We start from the raw sequence: 23,720 nt of genomic DNA, 5'->3' as shown, positions 1-23,720 counted from the left end.
TAAGTTCGTAGTGATTCTGTCCTTATTTTGCGCAGTTTTGCAATAGTGGCTCTCTTTGTTGTCGGATTTTGAGATTTCACTACAACTACGACCGTAGAGATTGCGGATCGTATAAATTTACATTGAAAAGATATGGCGGAAATTTTATCCCTACAAACCAAAGTTCGGCGCCACACCAGCAAAACAGCAACAATAAAACTAAAGATGAATTTTTTTGCCAGCTCTACAATCGTATTCTAGAAAAAGAGTATTAAGTAGCCATTAAAAAGAAGAAGAGAGAGCTCTGAGGAGCTCGTCGTGCCGTCGTGACGGATCAGTGCCTGGTTTCATCCAGTTCGTTACTCATTATGCAGACTGTAACTTGTACAGGAATCAGGTCAGTGACTTTAAGAAATGGAGCAACATTTCAAGGAGTTCGCAATTCTTTTGTACAAGTCTCGCTTAGTTTTGGATCGACTTCACGCAATTTACAATTCACCGACGTTTACAGTACTAATATGCCGAAGGCGATAGTTAGATTTTTCTTAAGCGATTAAACTACATGTTCAAAGCATTATAAAACATTCTACCACATTTTATTCTGTTATTATTTTGTAATAGTAGAAAATAGTCGCCCTAAAGATACAGGATTGCGGGAATTCTGGTTTCCAAACATTTGAATCCTACTTCCGGACAGAAGAACGAACAACAACTATTGTGGGAGTACGACCTTTTCAAGGTTATAATGTGTTCTGACGGATACATGCATCGATGATAGCATAACAACGGAAGTCTACCTTTTGAAAATTTAAATTTAGCTTCTAACTGGTGCAATAATTTTCTTTTTTTCGCTGCGGTAAAGTTGTCTCTGGAGTAAAACTACTTCGAGTCTGAATGGATCGATTTTTTGTTTTCCTGAGATTAGATCAAGAAATCCTAATTCCACTTCGGAAGTGGTCAAATAAAACTTACTCTAATACTAAAAGAACAGTGGAACAACACTATGGAAAAAGTACAGATTATCCGAAAAAAAGAAGTTTGAACTGAAATATCGACATTTTAGAAGAAGCAAAATAACACTGTTGCTTGGTTGTAGTTAGTGGTTCAAACAGAAATAGAAATGTTTATGGGACTGCAGAAAAGCTGTAATCATAACGAAAACCAGTAAAAGGATCGATATAGTACTAAATAACAGAAATTTCATTTTTATTTATTTATTTATTTTTATTTTTTATTTTTATTTCAGCTGACAATTCACTTCACAACTCTAATTTCACTTTGCACTCGTGTACATATATGTACTCTCCACCTCACAGCATATTATTATTATTATTCTAACATTGTCTCCCCTTTTTTCTCAAGCGCATCAATACAACCAGCAAATTTAGCCCTGCGAATTGCTTCTTTCTCCTGTAATTGAGACAAGAAATTTTGAGTCCTATAGTGAATTTGCTAAACTTTTTTGTGATGCGCGGTACAATATGTCACTACATATCTTTGGGAGCAGGTAACGCGAAATCCATAGCAGATTTTGAGGCGGAAATGCTAGTACGAATCGCAACAGTGACTAATCTCGAATTAGCTCAGAAAATGGGACAGGATTCCATTGAATCCATGAGAACCTAATGAATGGATTTTGTTTGACACAATCAGGTCGAAGTGGAATAGGGAAAAGAGACACCGGCACACGCAAAACAAAATACAGTTTGAAGGATAGGAAAGAATAACGTGCGACGACGGAAAACAAAGGGAAAAGGGGGAATTCAGGATGAAGGATGATTTCTTGCGTATCAAAAGAACCTCGGAGGTTTGGTAGATGATAGCTTTAATGATCTATTTGTACCTATTCAATGTAAGTAAAGGAGACAGGAGTGGAAGAGATATAGTTCAAACTGGAAATGAATAGAATAACATTTTCAGACCACCAAAGAAGATTTGTCAAATGTCAGGAAGGTTGGGCTGCTTACAAAAAAAAGATTCCACTTAACAGTTTGTGGATACAGTATTTCGAATCGAACATTTTATTTCTGAAATCCATCTGTTTTCGTTTTTTTTTGTACTAGGAGCACCGCAAAGTGTTAGTCATTTTTCAATTCCAATTTCTAATATCTTCACTTTGCATATTTATCCGTTACCAACAATTTGATCTAGATTTAGGATTGAGGATCATTGATATTGTTGAAGTCAACTAAATGACAGAGTGGAAATAAAAAAAACGCGTTTGAAAAACTATTTTAATTTAACGCAAAAAACATCTAATAGTAATAAACAATGTGCCAAGAGAATTCTCGTAACAGCCACAATCGACCTAAAATATTCACACTTACTATTTTCTATTATAATCTGTGTATTCTTGCGTCTTGCGTGTAGACTATACGGTAACAGCCATTACCCTTACCATACAGTTGTGCAATTTGCAAGCCTAAAGGGCACCTTGTTTAATCCCTGTTACAGTAACCCGTATGAATCTATAGCATTGTGAGTTCCACATCTTTCATGATGTTTGCAATAAATATCGATTATATATATGCGGCATCGTTTTCTTACACTGATTAACAGGTTCCGCGTCCTTCCCGTCTTTGTTTTACGTCAGCCACGATTACGGTAAGTGATAGAGGACGTTTCGAAGTATCATTTGCGATATTTTGGATTGTTTGTTTCAAATGATGGAAAAAGATTAGAGACACACTCATGGCTGAGTATGAGCTCACCTTGAATCGTTTTCTTCTTCGCAGACAACTGCCGTTCTCGAACATGCCGAGAGCGTTCGGATGCACGGCCCAATACGATCCCTGCAAAGAAAAAATGCAGAAACTTTGAAAGCTGCAAATCATGTTTATGTGCTAGAAAGGGGATTATCTCTGGATTTATTCTTACAGTTCTTTCGAACTTGTTTCCACAACATTTTCCTGAAACCCTCTTTTTCCGCTTTTTTTTGCTTTTCTTTTGCTCTTTTCAGTATTGTTTACGCATTTGAATTGTGGAGTTCAAGGAACTAACAGAAATTTTCCAGGAAATAGAGAAACGTGGCGTGTTTCAGGCTATGATAGATACTCAGATTGTTATTCTGGTTCGTTTATGTGGAAAAGAACCTTGCTTCTGCGGTGGAGAAGAGAACAAACGACTACTCAAAAACAATTTTTCGAAAAAAAAATAACGGAGATAAGCCCCAGCTCATTTTCAGCGCCATTGCACCGCGAAATCTTAAAGGTTACGTACTTATTCTTCCTGCCCCGTGTTTTTTAAGACATTGAAAAAATCCTAACCAACAAGTGTACTCCCGTGAAATCCTTTATTTGTCTACTATTCCAACGAAACAGTAGAACTTCGACTCTAGGAACTCTTATGGCATGGGAATTAGAAAAAGGCGATGAGTGGAGCATGACATGACGACGCAAAAATAAGGGGAATTTTCTTGCATAAAGTGAAGGATGGAATTAAACGCTGGTAATCCTGTAAGGTAAGAAATAAAGGAGCATTTCTGAAAGATCTTTTCTTCCTGTGTGCGCATGCGTTTTAGTGATAGAAAAGCTGGAAGATCGATTTGGCATGGTTATGTAGTCCTGAGCAGCCCCCTTTTTTCAATTACAAGTTCTTTCAGCAGTGAAGATCACATTTGGACAAATATGCTCACTTTCCTAAGAATTTTTATTAAGAAAAAATATAGAAGTTAAAGTGCATCATGATCGTTTCATACTTCGTGAGCACTTCGTTCCAATAAGACCTTCATTGATCAACAGAACAGTGATGAGACTTTTTTTTTAAATCAAAAACTGCATTCAGACTGCATTCACTTGCAATTTCGATACTTGAATTCAGCAAGTGTCTAGGAGTGGTCTGTATTTTAGATCTGTTGTAAATTACAGAGTTAGTTGATGAAAAAAAATAAAGGAAAGATGGTTGAAAATGAAGCGATGGAAGGTGAAGAACGAAAAAGATTGAAGTTTCCTCAAGACGCGTACAAAATGCCTCCACTTATGAACGTGTAAAGTTCCATTACATGGCCTGTCTTGAATTTAAATGAGGGCACTGAGCGGTGCATATGAAAATTGGCAAAAAAATTGTGTTACAATTTGAAAGTAAGATCACTAAAACATTTTCCTGAACACTGTGATAATGACTGAATGGCTTGGTGCAGTTGTTGACAGTTTTTCTGGAGATCCACATAAATGTAATGCATTTTTCAAATGATTTTTCCAAAATACATTTGCAGAAAAAATATCACACAAGTCAATACTGTAGAAATGAAGTACGGGTTGGAGAAGTTCGTGGAAAGCTCACAAAGCATCGATACCTTTGAGGTTTCATTTATGGCGAACTTTCTTTTTTTTGAGATAAATAAGATGAGATAAGGTAGAAGAGAGCGAAATTTTCTTGTCATGAATAGTTAAATACTTTGCAATGTTCAAAAGAGTGGATTGAATGAAACTTCTGCTACAGATCGGCTGAGAAAATTATGAAGAAGAATGTTCCAAACGTGCCACTCCAAACTACATACGAGTGTAGGAAAATCGACCACTTCTACATTTCTAGTGTTCCTTCTCGCGATAAACAAATTCTTACACAACGCTCACCTTCCCTGGCCGATCGGGTCTTCGTGGAATTTTTATAAAACAGTCGTTAAATGATAGGTTATGTCGCAAAGAGTTTTGCCACCTGAAAATTGACGGCTAGTAAATTCGACAATACGCTTTTTAGACGAACCAGAAAACGAGATTGTGTAACCTCTGAGTGTTCTTTCTGTAGAAAGGAAATTTGTCCATAATAAATTTGTAGATATCAGTGAGTGGAAGCATTTTTTCCTCAGAATTTTGAATTGCCATGTAGGTTAGCCAAATATACGAATATGGCGGCTTCTAAAGCACATGATTAATATGCAACACACGAGTTCTCAGGACAGACATAAAAATGAAACTGCAAATACGGAGAAGGCAATGAAACACAGCAGCTTGCGAATTATGAGCTATCCTGAACTATAATAAACAATAAAAGTGATATTCCCCTCAAGGCCTACCTGCTCATCGTAGGAGTCCTTCCCTGGGCGGGGCATTATAATCTGAGAATGTTATGACTATGCAGACACAAGGCCGGAACAAAATTTCAATGACGGGAGACTATTTAGTGAGAGCCGTGAATTTCGGGCGAATTCCAGTGGGCGGGGTCAAAGCATGACCAATGAGAGAGAGGCGTTTACGGTAGCAGGCAGCAGGGCGACAACCACTCGTTACTAAGTGCCGCGAACAGCAGGAGGTCCATGCGCGAAATTTGTGTCCTAGCCTAACCGGAGCAGTGTCTTCCATCAATTTGTCGTTGTTTCTCCGATGTTTATTGGCTTGTTCCGTCAAATACTGGAAATGTCATTTTCGTGCGAGTTTTCAGCGAAACAGTTATGCTTCCATTCATTTTTCTCATGTCAGTTATTGAATGTCAAATAAAAATTGCAATGAATCGTCCAAAATTCACAACTTCTTAGTGTTTTCTCCTGCCGCGAGTAAGTAATTACGAGGGAACCGGTAGGGCCAGAATCACGAAGCAATCATTCAATGGCCGATCACGCGTACTAAACGACTTCTACCGAACGTTTTTGCAGTTACCAAATACCTGCGACGGTTAAATCAGCGACCCAACACTGAAACGGCTGGAGAAATCCAAGATAATTAAAAGCAAAGCCTGTGCTTTTCACTGATTAATGCACTAATTTCTGTACTTTCCGGAACAAGATTTTATGTCTGACTCAAAGTACTTCTCCAAGGAAAGTCTTGAATCCGGGAAAAAAAAACTTGAGGAAATTTTGTCTCGCTCTCCTTATTTGTCCTGTTTTGATGCAGTGACACTGGTGGCACTAAAGGAACATAGCGCGGCACTCAAAAAGACGATGCGGCTTTTTGATTGGATGTGTTCGCTAGACGGGTGGTCGGCTCCTGTGAAAACTTCCAACATCAACCTCGGTTGACTGCACCTACACTCACATCACACGCATACACCTCTCACACATACACAGACGCCATGGCGGCCCGCTTTGCGCCACCGGTTAACATCGCGATTTGATTAATGAGTCGAACAAAATTCTAAGCATATTCGGCTGTCCGGTCGGATTCATTCAGAGTTCACAGGACGACAATTATTTCTTCAAAAACAGCAGTGAAGTTTTCTCCACTGAATTTCATAAACTGTTGGTTCTCTGAATATATACTCAGAAAAAAATATAGCTCATATTTATTTGTAGTTTTTAAGAACTATTTAAGAACTACCACGACACTGCCAACTAAGCTTAAATATTTGATGATTAGAGATGATGCGCCCAAAGTTAGCTTATCTTAGTGAATCCTTAAGGCAGCAGTCCCACGTTACAAGTTACACGTGTCTTTGATTTTTCAGGCCATAAAAATCGATAACAATCTTGGTTCTGCTCAAAAAGTAGTACACAAACAGGCCCTTGAGGCAACGTTTAGCTTGTTCTTCAATTAGTTTTAACTTCTGAGCAAAAAATACGTATCGCATGTACATCTAAGTGCTTGTCACAGTGTGTTGAGCGGTATCTTATCACGAGCGACTCTGGTTTTTTTTTCTTGCTCATGCTAACCAAACAGAGCACATGATTTCTACTTTTTCACTGAAATGTGCTCCAACATAAAACCATACAGAAAAAAGGATGAATCTCATAAAAAAGGTTAAAAGTCACCTAATACAATCCATGATCTTCGCTCTTCTGAAGTTTTGGTTCGGTTCCAAAATCCACAATTCCACGGTAATTCCTAGTGGCTTACGAGTTCTTTAAAAAAGTTAACCTAAAGCGTGGACCCGTCTAAATAAACATTCCTGCGCCCGAAATGTTCCTCCCAAATCCTTAGGCGGCTGGATTTCAGTTTAATTTTAAGATTTATTATTTTAATATTATTTTGTCTTTTAAATGGTGGCTTTGATAAAAACATATTCAGATGAGACATTAGCGATAAGATATTGGATGCGATTGAGATGACTTGTAATCTCTTTGCTCGTTGATTCGTCAATGTTCATTTAGACAACATCTTCTGACTATTTTTCATGTAGTATGGTCTCCGGGGAATCATGCTTCACCAGACTACCGTAGCCACAAAATGCACAAATATTAGGTCAAGTGCGATAAACATGTTAGTTAACCGAGTCATAAAGCCTCGTGGCTGATTGCTAGGCTCAAGGAGGCACAATACTCAATTAGAGACCGGGAGATGCACGTCAGTGTCGTAGAGAAGCGAGCGAAAATTGAAAGTGTTAGTGCACAAGAGCGGAAACCGCGAGCGGTATGCCATAGCACTTAGGATACAACGCAAGTCACATATTTATTCCACATACGCCCACATAGATATCACGTTCGTCTGAGCAGTGTCATCGCCCTTCGACGTCTTCCCGTTCCCGGATTCAACGGATCTGGATTGTCCCTTGAAAAAAAAGTTCGACATTTATCGCTGCGAGCGTCAATTATGAGAGTTTACACTTACCGCGTAAATTCACGCAATGCTCGTTGAGGATTCGGGAATCCAATGTCGTAGGCGTTGTAAATGATGTCAAGACCAACCGCCGGCACTTCAACTTTGCTTGCACCGGAAACTTTGCCTACAAGGATGAGAATAGAGCGCTATGCTTGCAGTAAAAAATTTTGATGGTTGGTCGGCACAACAAATAGCAAATAAAATCCTTCACCTTCTGGCCAATCAACCAACACTGTGTTTGTTCCACGATAGAAGGAAACACCGTGATCTCGTGGACGGTTGAAAGTACGATAGTTCCCTGTGGACATAGAACATTACAATACCAAAAAAGATAAATTAAAAACGGCAATTCAGTTTTCAGTGAGATTTGGTGTGGAATACAAAAAAAGTAGATATAGTATGCTCGGCACTGTAGCCTAAATTCGAACAGTGCGACTACTGTTGATTTCTAGAGTAGTTCCCGAAAGGGAAGAAAAACTGTGACCTGGTACCTCGGAGAGGTTTCAGCTTTTCTAAATTAGCATAAAAATTTTACAGGAATAAGGAGGCTAAGTTCCGTTGCTACTGTATTAACTCCGGTCAACTAACTGTCGCATCACTCAATTTTACATTATTACTGACTGTAAGTGGTTAAAATAGGTAAGAACAAAAATAAGGCAGAATAAATATTGGGGATAAAATTTGAATGGAACGCAAGAGTACACTTTCGAATAAAACTGATTCGAACATCCAGCAAAGAAAAAATTCCTGAAGATCAAGGATTTGAGTTCATGAAATTATGTAGAATAGCTCGTCAAGATCACAAAAATGTTATGGGACAGATATATTCATAAGCTCCGAAGAAATAAAAGATTCCATAAAAACAAACATCTAATCTAATTCTTTTTTCTCGTAGTACTTCCTACCTCTGGGAATGGTAGTGCAAGCAAAAATAATCTGAAAAAGATGTAAAAGCCTTGAGTTAGCCAGAGTCCTTCGATCCTGCCCCATCTCGTAATCATACTCAATTTTTTTAAAGTGCAGATTTCTTAACAAGTGAAATATTTTCATTCATTTGCATGAATATTTTATTAGAAGGTTGCAGTGAATCAATTACTATATAGCTGAAGAACAACGAGGTGAGAACAACTTTTTCTGACGACAATAAGGATGAGGATGTTTCGTTCTGTGTCACATATGCTCCAAAAGCTTAATGGTCACCTAATCTTGAGTAAGACCCCCCAGCTTTCGAAGAAGGTCTTTCGAAAGAGAAAAAACAATTTTTAAAGGGAGAACAGCCTAATTTTCACAATTCAATATTCTCTTTGCACTCTCTGAAAATAAAACATTTGAAAGATTTGGCATATATAATAGTAGATGGCACTTCTAGAACACCTCTCAAGCAGAATCTATTCAAATTATGAGGCGTTTGCCATTAACAGCAAATATTTCGTTCGAGAAAAGTTGGCCATAGGACGAAATTGTCTCGTATTTTACGATTTCGACGAGAACTAATCATTTTCTGTACCAGAAAACAAATATAAAAAGAAATAGAGAAATATTTTGGCATAACCTCGAGGAAATTCGTGGTGGATTGGGGCCTACAAATTTTTTTAAATACGCTGAAAAGTACACCATTTAATGAAAAAGTAACCACGATTTTATTCACATTTTATTATTATTGTATTATTTAATATTATATGTATGTTTTATTATTAATAGTATTATTTTTAATCCGAAAAATCGATATTGTAACAGCTTTTCTTTCCATTAAACACAGAATTTCAACTGTGTTTTGATCGATCTTACCTAACGCATCGTATCCGTAAAATTGTCCGCGAACGAGTGGTGGCGGCGCGTACACGTTGAAATCAGCCGGCGTATAGTCTGGTAACGGTTTCCACACACCTCGACACTTTTGCGACCACCTTAAAGCTTTTCGGATCAGCTCTCAATTGTGGATGACAATGATTGTGAACATAGGCTGTAATTGTCATGAATGGGATCATATGTTGCTCTAAGACGAAGGACGACAATTCCAGCCTGGGTAATTAGACGGGGGAGGATGTCAAGCGCTTTATGACGTATCACATTCACATTGTTGAGATCGGGCGCGAAATTGCCAGCGAACAGATGGACACCGAGAACTCTCGCGCACATGTTCGGCGAAATTCGCGGCGACTAAGAGAGTGGATGGTAAGGTGGGAGCATGGATACGGAAGACACTAAATCTCCAGAAAAGGAAAAGTCAATTGGAGCTCTCTGTTCTCAAGTCACAAAGGGAGACATCACCTATTTTTCCCTCTCCACAAAACAAACCTATTTACCTCATTTTTCAATACACAAAAGCAAGCGTTGCATTAGAAAAGCAGAGAGAGGAAGAGCACAAACATAAGAAAGTGTTCCTCTTCTCCAATTCATAATGATTTGTAGTGAAGCGAAATTATGTTGAAAGGTTGATGGAAAAAAATACACGAAACTTGTTTTGAGAAACGGCACCCTTCAAAAAAACAATAACAAAATATATGAAAGTAAAAACGACAAAGAAACACCTCTAACTGTGAGAAGAACAGTGAAGTTGGACAAACCTTTCAAAAAAACACAAATTGAAACCACATGACTATTAACGTACAGAAGAACTTCTTTGACCAAATATAAAGAATAAATAAATAAATAAAGCATAAATATAGCATAAATGAAGGGTAAGCAGTAAGAGTAAATAAACAAGAGATAATAACTAATAAAAAAGATAGGTAAATAACATATAAAAATCCTTCCCAACGATACAGCTTGACCTTGCCATGAAAACAACCACATAGTGCGTGGAAGCGATCGTCACAAACATTTTACACTACTTCCTATTGCCCAAGCAGCTTAACTACTCGCGTTTTGGTGGATTTTTTTAGCTCCAGAAAGATAAAAGTGGTTACAACGGAGAAGAGTAAGATAGGAGAAAGGAGAGAAGAAGTCACACGGTGGTAAAAAGGTGGTATAAGACTTGGACAGCCATAATATCCGAGCTAATTAGTTATTATTATATGTGATTTAGGTTTCTACCCCATAGTATATTCTTATATTAACGTTATCCTTTTTTCGACTCCACGCTGTGTTGTTGTTTTCAAAAATCCAGCAGTGTTTCGATCTAACAACCACTACGTCTTACCTTTGACAATTCGGACCTGCCGGAGCACGAACACCCGGATAACACTCGTAATCCATGACCCATTGTAAGTGCAAACATTCACAAGCATTCACACATCTGTAAAAAAATCGCTTGTTCCGATGAAAGTCTCAATGACGAGGTCGAACCAACACCGGGTCAGTTTCTTTGCATTGCGAATAGCATTTGGTCAATGTCCTCTGCGCAAACACCGGTAGACCAGAGTGCTTCCAGTAGGCAAGTTGGCGACGGATCTGGAAAGGAGGTCGGAAATTATGTGAGGGACTAATCGACAGAGAAAGAATTCAGGGACGTTCTAGGAGTTGACTGGACATAAATACTTGAACTAAATACTTGAACACAGATCAGGTGACAGTTAAGAAAAGATTAGTTGGAATAATCAGAGATAGGATAAGAATGAAATCATAACAAACATGGTTCACTGAAGGATAAACACGATCCGAACAATACGTTCGATATCGCTCGCAGATTATCCGAATCTCCTCGTTATATGCTGCTTTATTAGTCGTTCGACAGTAATACCTAAAGAGGTTAATAGGAAAAGCCTGAAAATACTTCAGTCACGGCGGAAGAGTCAGAATCTAGCAATACGTCCAGAGTAGATGTTCCGGAACCGCTGACCAATCCTCTTCATACCTGTAGTGATTCACAAATCGTTTGCATTGTTCATTTAATGTAGTTATCGGTTTTGCATCCTTTTCCAGATCCGGTAATGGGACATCAAAAGGTTCGAGTTCAGCGCCAACATCTGAATACTTTTATCAGAATCCGATTCTTCACTTGTTTCAACAGCAAAATCTGACCCTCCAAAGTACAGAAGTTAAGACACGTATCCCTACAAAAATTTCCTTACTTAATTACCTGATTGTTTTTACGAGCCAAAGTAGCACAAAATTTTACCTGAGCGAACTTTTTTTAGTTCTACTCGGTTTCTATATTTCTTTTTTTTTTCTTGCTTTCAGCTTCTTTTCTTCTAGAATTTTTTCCAGTGGTAAACCATCTGGGCACAGGGACCTAAAAGGTCACCACACGTGACTGCAGAAGCCTTCTGGATTCTGACCAAAAGACTTGAAACCTGGGAGCAACGTTAGGTATTAACCTGCTACTCCAGTCTAAGGTGTGTACCTGATCTAACGGCTCAGTTAATTTGAAAAGGGCTTACTCTTCCATCTGTTTACTCATGAAGGGGTTCGATCAGTTTAGTTTCTAATCAATTTAATTTAATTTCTGAGTAAAATCGCCCATTTCAAGCTCCGAAGAAGGTGATTCGTTGAAATATTACCCATTGAAGTCAATAAGCAATTTTGTCCACATCTATCAAGGACCAATATGAGATGTAGTCATGCAAAAATTTTGTGAAAATTCGGATAAAAGAACGGTTTAAAAGTGTAGGAGCTCTCCATTACTTTCATCCAAAATCAATTTCCGACTAAGAACGTCACACATACGCCGTACTTTTAATACGTTTTTCACGTACGTTCCGATTCAGCTGAACGTGAGAAGAATGTGATCGGGAGAACGCTACCTACCGCACTGACCCGATCGTTCAACTGCTATAAATAGACATTCTCGTATGATTAGTTACTAGGAAATGTAGCAAAGAAAATGTCAGTTTACAACAAATGCATGAATTCCGACCAGAAAAAAAGAGGAAGAGAAAGAAGAGAGTGCAGAAAACCTTAACAAGTGTTTTTTTTTTCCTTTCCTAATGAAAATTGTTCAAAGCGTCAGTGTTCCGCTAAGCAGATCGGAAATTTATGGCGCACGTTCGTCGCGTATAAAGGAAACTGACGATTTCTCTTGATTCGTGGGAGGCATCATTAATCCAAATTGATTTTTAGTATTCGGAAAAATGGAGCTGAACTGAAATGATTAGTGTCCGTTCCAATGTTACGTGCAGAGGATTCCTAATGCGAAAAAAAAGTAGCATTTGCTTCGTGGAGGGTGCTACGTAATGTAACGCACAATCTGATGATGTATGCTTCAAGTACGGGAGACCGGAGACTGTGGGGGACACTGAGGAGAGCCTAAAAAAATATCCAACGAAAAAACTTCCGAAGAATAAATACTGGAGTGTGCAAATCTTCGGTGGTCTAAAAGCGCTGCGTCCTCCTTTACATCAATTTCTTAGATCAGAATAGTGAAGATAATAAAACGCCAGGAAGTGAAGATTCTCAAGTGGCTAACCATTACGGTATCTGTACAGCTAGTGATAGTCTCTTCAGTTTCATCGGGAAGAAAAACTAACTAAGTTCTGACTGTCCATATCATAAGTAATCTCACGAAATCTCGACTCTTCAGAATGTATTGCATACATAAGATTTTTTTACAATTATATGAGATTAAGTGATCGTGGATCACATGCAGATTAAACACGCGCTGTATGTACATTATATAGATAAGCAGATTTAATAGGAGTTTCCTCAAAACCAAAATCCACAAATCAACAAGAAACGTACCAGATAATTCCTGAGCACTATAACTATGTATAAATAGTGACAGCAGCAATAACAAATAACTTTCAGACATCCACACTGGAAAACAGACAAGATTCAAACAGGGGAGACTGACTTAACAAATATCAACAAATATGTAAGCATCAGACCAGAAAGTCCGAAAAGAAAGTGAGATGAATCTGTGACCGAGGAAGGGTGGAACGAAAAGCGGACTTCCGTAGATATCATGCGATTCGAGACCTGACATAGTGGAGAGATGGCGAAGGCTTAGAGATATAAAGAAGCGGCGAATACAATATCTCTCTTGATGCGCACACGAGCCTCTTCGAACTTTTCTTCAAGAGTTTGGTTTTGCATTGATTTTGCGGCGTTAACCATTTCTCTTAAAACTTCTTCCAGTCGTCGTAAACAGCGAATAATCGAACCTAAACATTTGATTGTGAGAAGGGCTATAGTAAAACCTGAAGAAAACACTTCTTCCATGGAATTAAATCTTAAAAAAAATAGGAAAAAGAGGACAATTTTCAAACTGAGGGAACCATAGGCCTCCTTTGGACCGCTTCAAAGTCAAAGCTGGGCTGAAAGTCTTCAATTCATTGCTTACTTACCACAAAGCGCCACAAGTCATTATTTTTTCACCACTCTTACGTGTTTGGATCCTATCTGCGTTGTAAAGCTAAAGCTTTTAATCTATTCTTACATTCTTCCGATTGAAAGCCAATATCCCTTTACAAAACTGGATCTCGGTAAAGACGTATTAGGCGAAATTATTAATAATTACTCTACAAACTTCACAAGGAAAAGAAACGAACAATTGCCCCTCTTCGGGAAATTTTCGCATGACATTCCTCCAAACAACTCTTCAAGAGAGAAAAGGGAATGGTATCCTTTTGTAACAAGCTGAAACCTTTTGCGCACTTAAACTAAAAACTAGAAAACTTAAATAGGAATGTTTATGAGCATACCGACTCACTCGATCAACTAGCTGCGCGTTTTCATTCCAAAAACGAGGTTACCATTAATCATGGCCAACAAATGAATGTAGTGCGAGCACAGCAGGGGAGCTGGCCAGTAGCGGCACATTATAAGAAGGTTAACTGACAGTTCGGCACTCAAAACATATCGCAGCCTTGAGCCAGCCACAACCAGTCGCCGCGGAACAAGTCAGTTTGGTAAAAGGTCCCGAAATGGCCAAAGCTGGGGATATCAATAGAAGCTATAACTTCAAACAAGTAACTAACACTTCTAAAGGTCTACCAAATGTAGTATTTTGTCAACAAGCTAATATCATAAACAAACTCATAACTCGGCAGAACAATCCTAACACATGCGAAGGTGACTACTCTCTTCTGCTATAAAAGTAGTTTCTCAGGTGCTGCGTAACTTTTTCTCTCCAAAAAAACACTTCTTTTTCTTTTTGTTATGCTCGCTTTTAATGTATTGAAAAACATTCATGTCCCAGTCCATTTTAATGCAAAATGTTTACCACGTAGGAGTACAAATGCTTGAGAGCATTTTAGATTTCACAGTGAGGCACTTTACAAAACAAGAATTCTGAACATAAGATTCTGTGAATGCTTCTTTTTTAACTTCATCTTTCAAAAGACGCTTTTGGACTGCTAATACTTTTTTTGTATAGCTTGGAAAATCAGCAAAAAGTGATTTCAAAGCGTGAATTAAAAAAAAAACCAATTATGCAGTCTGCTGTTGTTGAAGAACAACAAATTACGATTCCAAAAACAAGAAAAAAACACATAGAAACAATAATTACTCTAAATAAATTCTAATAAAAATTAAATGATTCATTGAAGAAACGAAATTCCCGTACCTTCAAAAATATCAGTGTTCTTCATCACCTCTGAGAAGGAAGAACCATTCACCCATTGGAAGACAACGTCCATCATTCCTGGTTTAAAAGACTCCACATACTTATCTTCTATGACATCGAGTTTGCATTCGATCGACAGCTTTGCAATTCGACGGGCATATTCCTTCAATTACAAGGATTAGATCCTATTTTTGTCATTACCAGAAAGAACTGTATATTGACGAGAATCAGTAATTTATAAAAATCATATGAATCAGCGCAACTTGTCTTTGAACGGTGAATTATGCCGAAAACAACGATTAATACCCGACTAACCGGACAATCCAGTGTCCCGTAGTGCTGCTTACGGTATTCTAGTGTGGACATATGTTTACGGTATCGCAATATGAACAACAAAAACAAAACGCTCCGTGCAGAAAAGAAGTGGATCGTAACCGGAACGCGTCCGCATAAATAAGATGTGCGACGATCGCCATGGGATAACAGCCGATGCAAACTCAAAAAGAGGGCCGCCACTAGTACGGTAGCGTCGCACTTGAACACTTCACATAAATCATCAAACCATAAAAGTACACTCACATGCAGTTTTCGTAGGCAACCGGATAACTCGTCGGCCAATTTGGGCGATTTTGCGTTCTCCTAAAAAGAGTGATGCTTGAAAACAAAGTAGAAAGATCTAAAATTGAAACAAGCCAATTATGTACACAAAAATAGAGAAAAACAGATCAAAACTCTACCTGGAATACAAAACAAGAGAGGAGAGCTGCAAGCTGAGGAGGCGAAAGGTCAGTGAATACGCCACCGTATAACATTTCCGTTAACATCAATTCGTCTGCGGCAGACAGCTCGCAAGCGCAACGTCCCTGTAAAGTATGTTAAGGTTAGGGAACACCAACGAAGTTCATTCAGCAAGACTTTACAAGACGTTTACGTTCCAAGACGTTTACAATTCCTTCTGACTTTAAAAAATGCATGTAACGAGGAACCTTTTGCCGAGGACGACAAACGAATGGAAACTACTGTTAATTGTAGTCTTACACTGACGTGACATCAAAGTTATATCTAAGGTTTGCTGAGCGGTGAATTTAAAAAGAAACAGAGAAATTAATTAAACGTCAAGTTTTGATGAGTTCAATGTCACAACATTTCCTACAAATAGACCAAAAACTATAAAGAAAGCAAACTTTTTCAGTTATGATGTCCGATTTATCGGAATACTCAAGACGACGAAGAAGGCGTTTCCTCTGAGCCAATTCATCCAGTTGAAGCACTGACTGTGCTTTTCGCAGTTCTGCTTCAAGCCGTTTCAGTTCTCGCTTCTTCTCATCCTGAACATAACTCAGTGATGCTTAATGAAAATGTTCAATTCGTTCAATTCAATTCAAGATACAAGCAACTGTAAATGGCTGACAAACCTTGGTCGTATACTGTTTTCTTATTAACTCGAAATCTTTGTTTTTCCGGAGCGGATGCTCCTGACTTCTCTGTTCCAACTCGGCGACTTTCTCAACTGCATGTACAAATGCAGGTTCGTTTATTCGCATATCGTTAATAGGATGCAACAAAGGAATCTTGCTGAACCTTTGTTTAACACTCTGAAATCATAGATAATAAATATACACGCTTGTATAACAGTAAGATTCAGAGAAACTACCTGACCTCACCTTAATCATGTGCTCTATTACACCTTTGGTGTTCGAGTCAAGTTTTGGAGGAAGTTTTAATCGAACCGCACTGATTTCCTGCACGCAATCCAAAGTCATCGAAATGACATCCCAGCTTGCCTACAAAAAAAATCTATCTTCAAATCCAAACCACATCGTCTCGCTTCGCTGTAAACGATCTTCTCGCGGAACTGCTGCATGAATGTTTGCATATAAGACATGTTCTACGGACATTGCCCGTAAGTACATATGCTTCAGAATTGCTGATGCAATGTTCTCCTGGATAGTAGTCAATCGAAATATCTCTCCTTACAAACCTGAAGTAATCACAGGCAAGTAGCGCGCTTAACTTTTCAAACCTCGGTAATACAAACAAGGTAATCAGACGACCCAATTTCATTGCAGCTACATTCTCTAAACCTAAGTCTACCGTTCCAAACCAACTTATTGAAAAAAATCCAAACTTCTCTATTTGCCTGCAACACAGCTATAAAGTCAGTCGATTACTATACCTTACTCAGTGTATCGCAAATCTTGATCAGTAAGAAAATGTCACAATGTTCATACAAATATATGTACTAATAACCCTACATTCAAATTTTTGGATGGATTACTAGAATTGGTAATTGCGGATGGGGCCGAAAAAAGGTGACGCAAAGATTGCCATTAATAAACAAATAAAAACTTCTGCCAGTAAAATTACAGTTTAAATTGGCTCATGAAAACATGCACAATTGCAGCAGAAACAGAGTGGCCAAAATACAAACATTGCTATCTAACTTTTACTTCATTCTACGTATTATTTTTTTGGAGAAAAAGTTCCTAAAATAGTGTCCAATGTTTTTGATTGTCTGTTCAGGTGGGTGTACATGAGATACAATTAGATGTTTTTAGTTTAAACCCAATAGTTATCTTTTATCTTTATTGCGCCTAAATGTAAACATTTCATCTCTAGTCGGAACCTGAACTACTGAGGAGTGATTCACTCTTTCAAATACATCATCTCACTAAGAGCGGAAAGAGTTCAACCAGGTCACAAAGACCAGGATATAATAAAACTCACTACAAAGCATAAGAACAGTAAGACCGTAAAGTGTTAGAACTTACATATGCACCATCAGTAATTGGTTGCAACTGTGCTAAGCTGTGATTTTCATCAGCACTGTCACTTTTGAAACCCATAAACACCTGAAAATAGCATCACAATAAGATTAAATCTATGGATACTAACTCCTCTTAATATAGCAAAGTGACCTCACATCTAGAATGTAGACCATCTGAGTGCTATCATCGACATTTGTTTTCCTGTGGAAATTTACTAGAACGGCCCAATCAAAATCACGAGTCCCAGCCACGATCTGAAAATTTGCGATCAGTTCATAGTTGCTACTGAATCTGCTAAAGAGGTTAGTATAATTTTTGATAAGATCTAAAGTACGGTAAGTAAATAAAAATAATGGAAAGTACGTCTAGTTATCTAATAAGAAAACCAAACTGAACAAATTAAGAGACGTACATGGAGCATTCTACCTGCGTGCAGGAACGGAACTAAGTATTTTGGCAAACATATGGTTTTGCTGATAGTTGCTTGGAGGTTTGCTATCTACAAAGACATAAATAGAGTCCAAAAGAGCAAACCAAATGTGAAAAAATCTCACCTGCTTTTCCATATCGAAAAATGCGGTTATGTCGCGCTCATGTTCTATGCGCATGGCTTCAACTTCTGCAGCTTTCTCTCTCACTTCTGGAAAACAGAGAACAGTGGTATGGAAAATCAACGTCAGAGACGTCCCTAGAGAGTTAATTTGTCTCTTGGGCACTTTTTAAACTAATTTTTCCTAGCCAGAATTATCGCGGACAACAAACAAAAAAAAAGCACATCACGATCATAGAGTTGGCTGTGTTCAACCGAAAGTGTTGGTTTTTTGCTACTCTGAAACGGAGTATATCAAGCAAAGATAGAATGTGCGTTATATTAGACGCATCGCTACGCTCATCTGATTGGAGAAAAATTCGGGATGTTTGATTTGTCAGTGGAAACATGAAGAAAACCTTTCAGAAGAGTGGTGAGGCAGGAACAAATTGGGTTTGAAGCGAACAAAGGTAAGACATCCAAATTCATTTCAGACCTTCAAGCTACACAACCAAGTCTATCTACGTGGTTGTGATATATAGAAACCATAGCTCCGTGTCTTCTATTCAGTTCATTATTTTATAATATGGCAAGAAGAGAAGTTACTAAAAAAGGAATGTCAAGAATACGTGCGTCAACAAAACGGTGAAAAAAAAAATGCAAGTGAACCATATATGAGAATAAATAGACAAGGAATGTATTAGCACAAACTCTCTGAGTGATGAAACATAGTCGTGATCTCAAGATTATTTGATTTAGGAACAGAATCCACAAAAAATACTTTAAAAAAATGCAGAAACATACTTCGCTTAAGATCAGGAATAGCATCGTAGTTCTGGAATTGATAAAAAGAGCGCTCCAACATGAACTCAGGATTCACTCCTTCAACTCGTAGTAGATTCAGCACCATATTGTATGTAAGGCGAAACTGGGAATTTAAAGGATCTGTTGCTCCCTGGAAACAGTGTGCTGTTCAACAGCAATGTTTTTTTAACAAAGAAAATAAAACAAAGTATTCCGAATTTGTGTTCTATTTTGTCAAGATCTAGTCATGCACAATGCATAAGCTCATCGACAATCGAAGTCACTCCCTAATAATGAGCATTAGATACCGTGAAAAAGTTGCTTAGGCGCTAGCGCGAACATTGAACAACATAGAACACATTTGCTTACATTACTACTGCTCAACTACCAGTTGCTGAGACTATGCAAAAAATAACAACTAGGTCTTCACCTTTATAATCTGCTTAGCATCTTCACTGCTCATCTTATGATCTACCATTAATATAACAAGACCTCGATCGTCTTTTCCACGCCGACCAGCTCTTCCTGACATTTGGATATATTCTCCAGAAGTGATCCATCTAAAGTGATCAATCATTCATCATCTTCAAATCTCTATTGACGCAAATGTACCTGTTGTCAGCACCATCAAACTTCCGGGCCGATGTGAACAGAACTGTTCGTGCAGGCATGTTTAAACCCATTGAAAACGTCTCAGTTGCAAACAAGGTCTAAATATCGTTATTCTAAGAATAAAGGGAAAATAGGCAAAACTTCCGACAAAGGTCGAGACAACTAGGCAACAGCCGAAATAACCTTCAGCAATCCTTCTCCGAATAGTATTTCGACAGTTTCTTTGAGTATGGGTAGCAAACCAGAATGATGTACCCCAATTCCGCGAAGTAACAAAGGAAGAATCTAAAAAAAACCTGAATGAAAGCAAGAGAAATCAACTAAGCTCAACCATCATTTAAAGAGTTATTGATTATGGTACCTGTCCTATCTGGGGTAACTTTTTATCCTCGTCACTAAGGAGATCAATAGCACTGTTGTATATTTCACGCACCAATTTCTTTTCTTCATCTGAAACAATTTTATATGGCGAGCGAACTGCACATAAACCAAAATAAACAAGAAATGCTAGTAGATGTGGTAGAAAATAAGGAAAACCAGAAAAATGAAAGGCAACGAATGCAACTGAAGAGTCTAACCGTCATTAAAATCCATATCTTTGAGTGAAAGTGCGTATGCTTCACACTCCTTCCGGCTGAACGAGAATATTATGCATGGTAACATATCGCGTTCCTTGATCGTTCTAATGATCTTGACCACATTGGAGTCCGCTAGAAAATCACAAGGATGAAGTCAAGTCAAACCCGAAATGCCTTGATCTACCACCTAGCTTATAGTACTATGAAATTGTTAAGCAGCCGATACAGTTTTCAGAGAATACATGTTACTAGACACAAAGGAAAACAATCGTCCTAACGTATATGCCACGAGAAAAGAGTATGCAGCACTGAAAATGTCAATTCATTGTTATATTCTAAAAATACGGTAGCAAAGTAGTAATGTGTAAATTCGTGTAGTGGTATCAAACGAATGAATTGTTACACGTGGCACAGACGCAAGGTTGATACAAACGCTTGTGAAAATAAAAATTGTGTAAGTTTCAGAAAAAAAAGGCAAAATAGGACAAAAGTAAGAAAGAGCACAAGGCACCGCATCATTTGTGATTCTTCTAAAATAAATATCCATTTTTCTGACCGGTCTGAGTGAAATAAACGAGATAACGTTATGAAGGAGCGAGAATAGAATGCAAGAAATATTTGATGTAGAGCAGAAAGGATAGAAAAGAAATATACACGTCTAAATTTAACACACACAAACACACACACAAACATATAACATTTGACATGAAGTACTGAAGAAAAAGAAATCATTGTAAAATGCCCACAGCCATTAGACATGTTCAAAATGTCACAATTCAAATTAAAAAAAAAAAACAGAAAGCTTACTCTTCATTCCTCCTTTACGACCTCTTTGAATGCCACCTGCAGCCTGATCTCCCAAGCCGGCCAACCCGCTCATAGCTTGCATAAATTTATCTTCACGAAATTGACCCTTAACGAAGTACGAGCCGTGTGAAAAAAAAAACTAAAAAATTAGAGCCCAAATAGAGAGGTACTCTTACCTGTATATTCACAACCTCGTAGAGACCCTCGCCTCCAACAGGAAAAATGAAATGTTGAAGAGGGGTAGGACGATAATCCGTGTAAACTACATGTACAGGTTGTCTGTGCAACCAACATACCCATTCTGTAATTATTAGTGAAAAAAAAACATGATTTTGAAGATACGATGAGCAGAGCTCTTGCTTTCTGTCTTTAAAAAAAAGAGAAGAAATTCTCGAAAGCAGAGCAAAAACAGATAGTCGATTTGCAAACAAAGATCACTACTCAAGGATTTTCTGGCAAATACTTGAGAAAAGTGTTGAAAATAAAGATGTAAGGGCATAGATGCGATAGGCGGAGCCGGTGCTCCGAAAATCTTCACTTTTGAACGGTTGGCGAAGGGAACTTCATCACTAGAACCACACCCCTTCACCTGAAAGGCTCGGGTCCTCCCAACCGCACCTATTCATGACCAGGAAAAAAAAAGAAAGTATGACTGACGTGCAAATTGTCGAGCATTAGGAATAGTCGCAGAGAGGAACACGTGGTGTACATTATCCGGCAATAAAATTATGGTTTCTTCCCAAACAACACCACGCTCTGCAAAATAGATCTTATAGGCTACTGTAGATGAGGATGATACGAAGAAAAACTTGCCTTTATCTCGCATGTAATGGATTTCGTCGAAAACGACCCATCCTACCTCTCTCATTACTTCAGAACCTCTATAGAGCATAGACCGAAGGATTTCAGTAGTCATCACAAGACAGGACGCATCCGGATTTAGGGTGACATCTCCTGAGAAGAAATGTTTAAAAAATACGAAATTCCACACTCACGCACAATGAACATAAAAAAAGCAACCTGTCATCAGACCGACGTCACCGAACTCTTCTTCGAGTTCTCTGAATTTCTGATTTGACAACGCCTTGATTGGTGAAGTGTAAATCACACGTTGCTTATCCCGAAGACATTGGGCAATTGCATATCTGCAAAAATCATCTTATATGGTAAGATAAGAAACAGAACTGTGAGAAATCTTTGAAAAGCAAACATACAGAGCAACCACAGTTTTTCCAGCCGACGTGTGGGCAGACACTAAAACAGACTGACTGTTCTCGATGCAAGTAATAGCTTCACGCTGGAACGCGTCTAGTTGAAAAGGATAGCTTTTCGCTGGTGCAGAATCCCTGGGAGTGAGTGGTTCAAATGGCATGTCCGGTGGTAATGCTACCTGTGCACAACATTGATAGGTACTTGTGATCTTCGTAGATATCCACAGCCATTTTACATTTTATCACAAAAGCAGACGTTCTGAGAACTTACTTCGTGGGTGCAATTTTCATTATCAGTACGAATAGTATGAACTGTTATCGTCTTATCAAATGTTTCCTGGATTTGCTCCAGCACATCATCGGCTTCCACCCTAGCCTAAAAGTAAGAATAAATATCATATATGAACGAAAAAAACAGAAACGTAATAAAAGGATGCAGGCGCATTGAGGCTTTTCTCAGTACTGTGGTAAATATTTCACTTAGAACTGTTGATAAAAATATGAACGTAATCGTTGTAGATGATAGTCAGAACTAATATATTCAGAAAGAAAACTACTTACCTTTTTCTTCTCAGGTTCAATGGTATCACCACAGTCTCCTTGTAACATGGAACTTAATAAAGCTGCCGCCTGCTGACGTGCTTCTTCTCGACGTCTTTCATCGAGCTGAAACGGTCGCTGTCTTTCTGGGGAGAACGAGACTATGCACTGGTTTTATGAAGTCATTAAAGCAGAATACGATTCGCCAAATTCTTCATTCAGTATGCAAAATTGAGGAAGATGAATGAAAGGGATATCGTTTTACACATGATACCTACCAAAGCCATTTTGTCCGTTTTGTCCCTGGCTTCTCCTGGCGTTGGTGCTGGTGCTGGCACAATTTCAACACTCCCACTCTCTTCAAAAGCTCCGAATAAATCGTCCTCGTCCATGGCACCTAAAATAAATGAAACGCATCGTAAATGTCGCCACCATCAAGTTGCCATATTTCGGTTCAAACACATAATTACATCATTTGCGAGTTTACTCAGTAACAAAAACACCCGAAGCAAAGATTCTTCATCCTACAACAAGAGGTAAGAGAGGCGAACAAAAAAGGAAAACAATACGAAATACAATACGAAAGCGTGATTGACGTGAAACACCAGACAACGTGTGCAGTTGCGAGATGCAAGGAAATACTCACTTGCGTTGCCTTCAATGCACCGTATGCAATCTCCCGACATACAAAATAATCGACGACACGATTACGCTGGACGGAAGAGTTCCTGGGTAATTCTTGTCCATGGGCTTAGGAGTACACAAATACTTGTAGTTGAAATTACCCTCCAAATTTTTGGAACCACATGGGAGCAAAAGAGATGGCGCGGGAGACATACTGGATTTGGATACAAACACTACGGGGTCGTAATGGCCTGATGATGTTTCCACTGCCAAGATATTAATTTTGAGGACGTAATGTAGTCCACAGCTATGGGGTCTTGTATCACTGCTTTTGAACACAGCCATGTCAGCTGTA

The 23,720-nt window shown here is 38.4% G+C and overlaps 2 protein-coding genes across 4 annotated transcripts; both read right to left on the bottom strand.

Moving 5' to 3' along the window:
• Positions 1-1,308: 1,308 nt before the first annotated feature.
• RB195_019845 (uncharacterized protein) lies at positions 1,309-5,029 on the bottom strand (the record flags this gene model as incomplete). The annotated part of the gene is made up of 5 exons (XM_064187880.1): positions 1,309-1,389; positions 2,691-2,771; positions 4,554-4,635; positions 4,705-4,835; positions 4,994-5,029. 5 exons carry the CDS (start codon positions 5,027-5,029, stop codon positions 1,309-1,311), a joined length of 411 nt encoding a protein of 136 aa, XP_064043761.1.
• A 2,269-nt stretch (positions 5,030-7,298) lies between these two features.
• On the bottom strand, positions 7,299-23,133 carry RB195_019844 (uncharacterized protein; the record flags this gene model as incomplete). Of its 3 annotated transcripts, XM_064187879.1 has the most annotated exons (34): positions 7,325-7,397; positions 7,458-7,572; positions 7,660-7,746; positions 9,237-9,355; positions 10,591-10,686; positions 10,741-10,841; positions 11,022-11,130; positions 11,245-11,356; positions 13,382-13,489; positions 14,893-15,055; positions 15,472-15,531; positions 15,630-15,755; positions 16,077-16,220; positions 16,308-16,487; positions 16,557-16,676; positions 17,664-17,744; positions 17,816-17,914; positions 18,073-18,159; positions 18,215-18,300; positions 18,994-19,144; positions 19,424-19,553; positions 19,606-19,703; positions 19,789-19,890; positions 19,967-20,055; positions 20,184-20,315; positions 20,991-21,096; positions 21,167-21,291; positions 21,648-21,746; positions 21,804-21,944; positions 22,011-22,135; positions 22,205-22,380; positions 22,473-22,577; positions 22,763-22,867; positions 23,020-23,133. In XM_064187879.1, the coding sequence occupies 34 exons, from the start codon at positions 23,131-23,133 to the stop codon at positions 7,325-7,327; spliced, it is 3,864 nt and encodes a 1,287-aa protein (XP_064043759.1). The 3 variants fall into 3 exon arrangements, with proteins under 3 accessions (XP_013307075.2, XP_064043759.1, XP_064043760.1); XM_064187878.1 differs by lacking the exons at positions 7,325-7,397; positions 7,458-7,572; positions 7,660-7,746; ... (3 more) ...; positions 11,022-11,130; positions 11,245-11,356 and having other exon boundaries at positions 13,332-13,489; XM_013451621.2 differs by lacking the exons at positions 13,382-13,489; positions 14,893-15,055; positions 15,472-15,531; ... (21 more) ...; positions 22,763-22,867; positions 23,020-23,133 and adding an exon at positions 13,068-13,137 and having other exon boundaries at positions 7,299-7,386.
• Between the last annotated feature and the right edge of the window lie 587 nt (positions 23,134-23,720).

The sequence above is a fragment of the Necator americanus genome, chromosome II, assembly GCF_031761385.1.
Source record: "Necator americanus strain Aroian chromosome II, whole genome shotgun sequence".
In the NCBI taxonomy this organism is placed as follows: Eukaryota; Metazoa; Nematoda; class Chromadorea; order Rhabditida; family Ancylostomatidae; genus Necator; species Necator americanus.
Note: the sequence above shows the minus strand (reverse complement) of the source record. Positions and strands in the feature narration are given on the sequence as shown.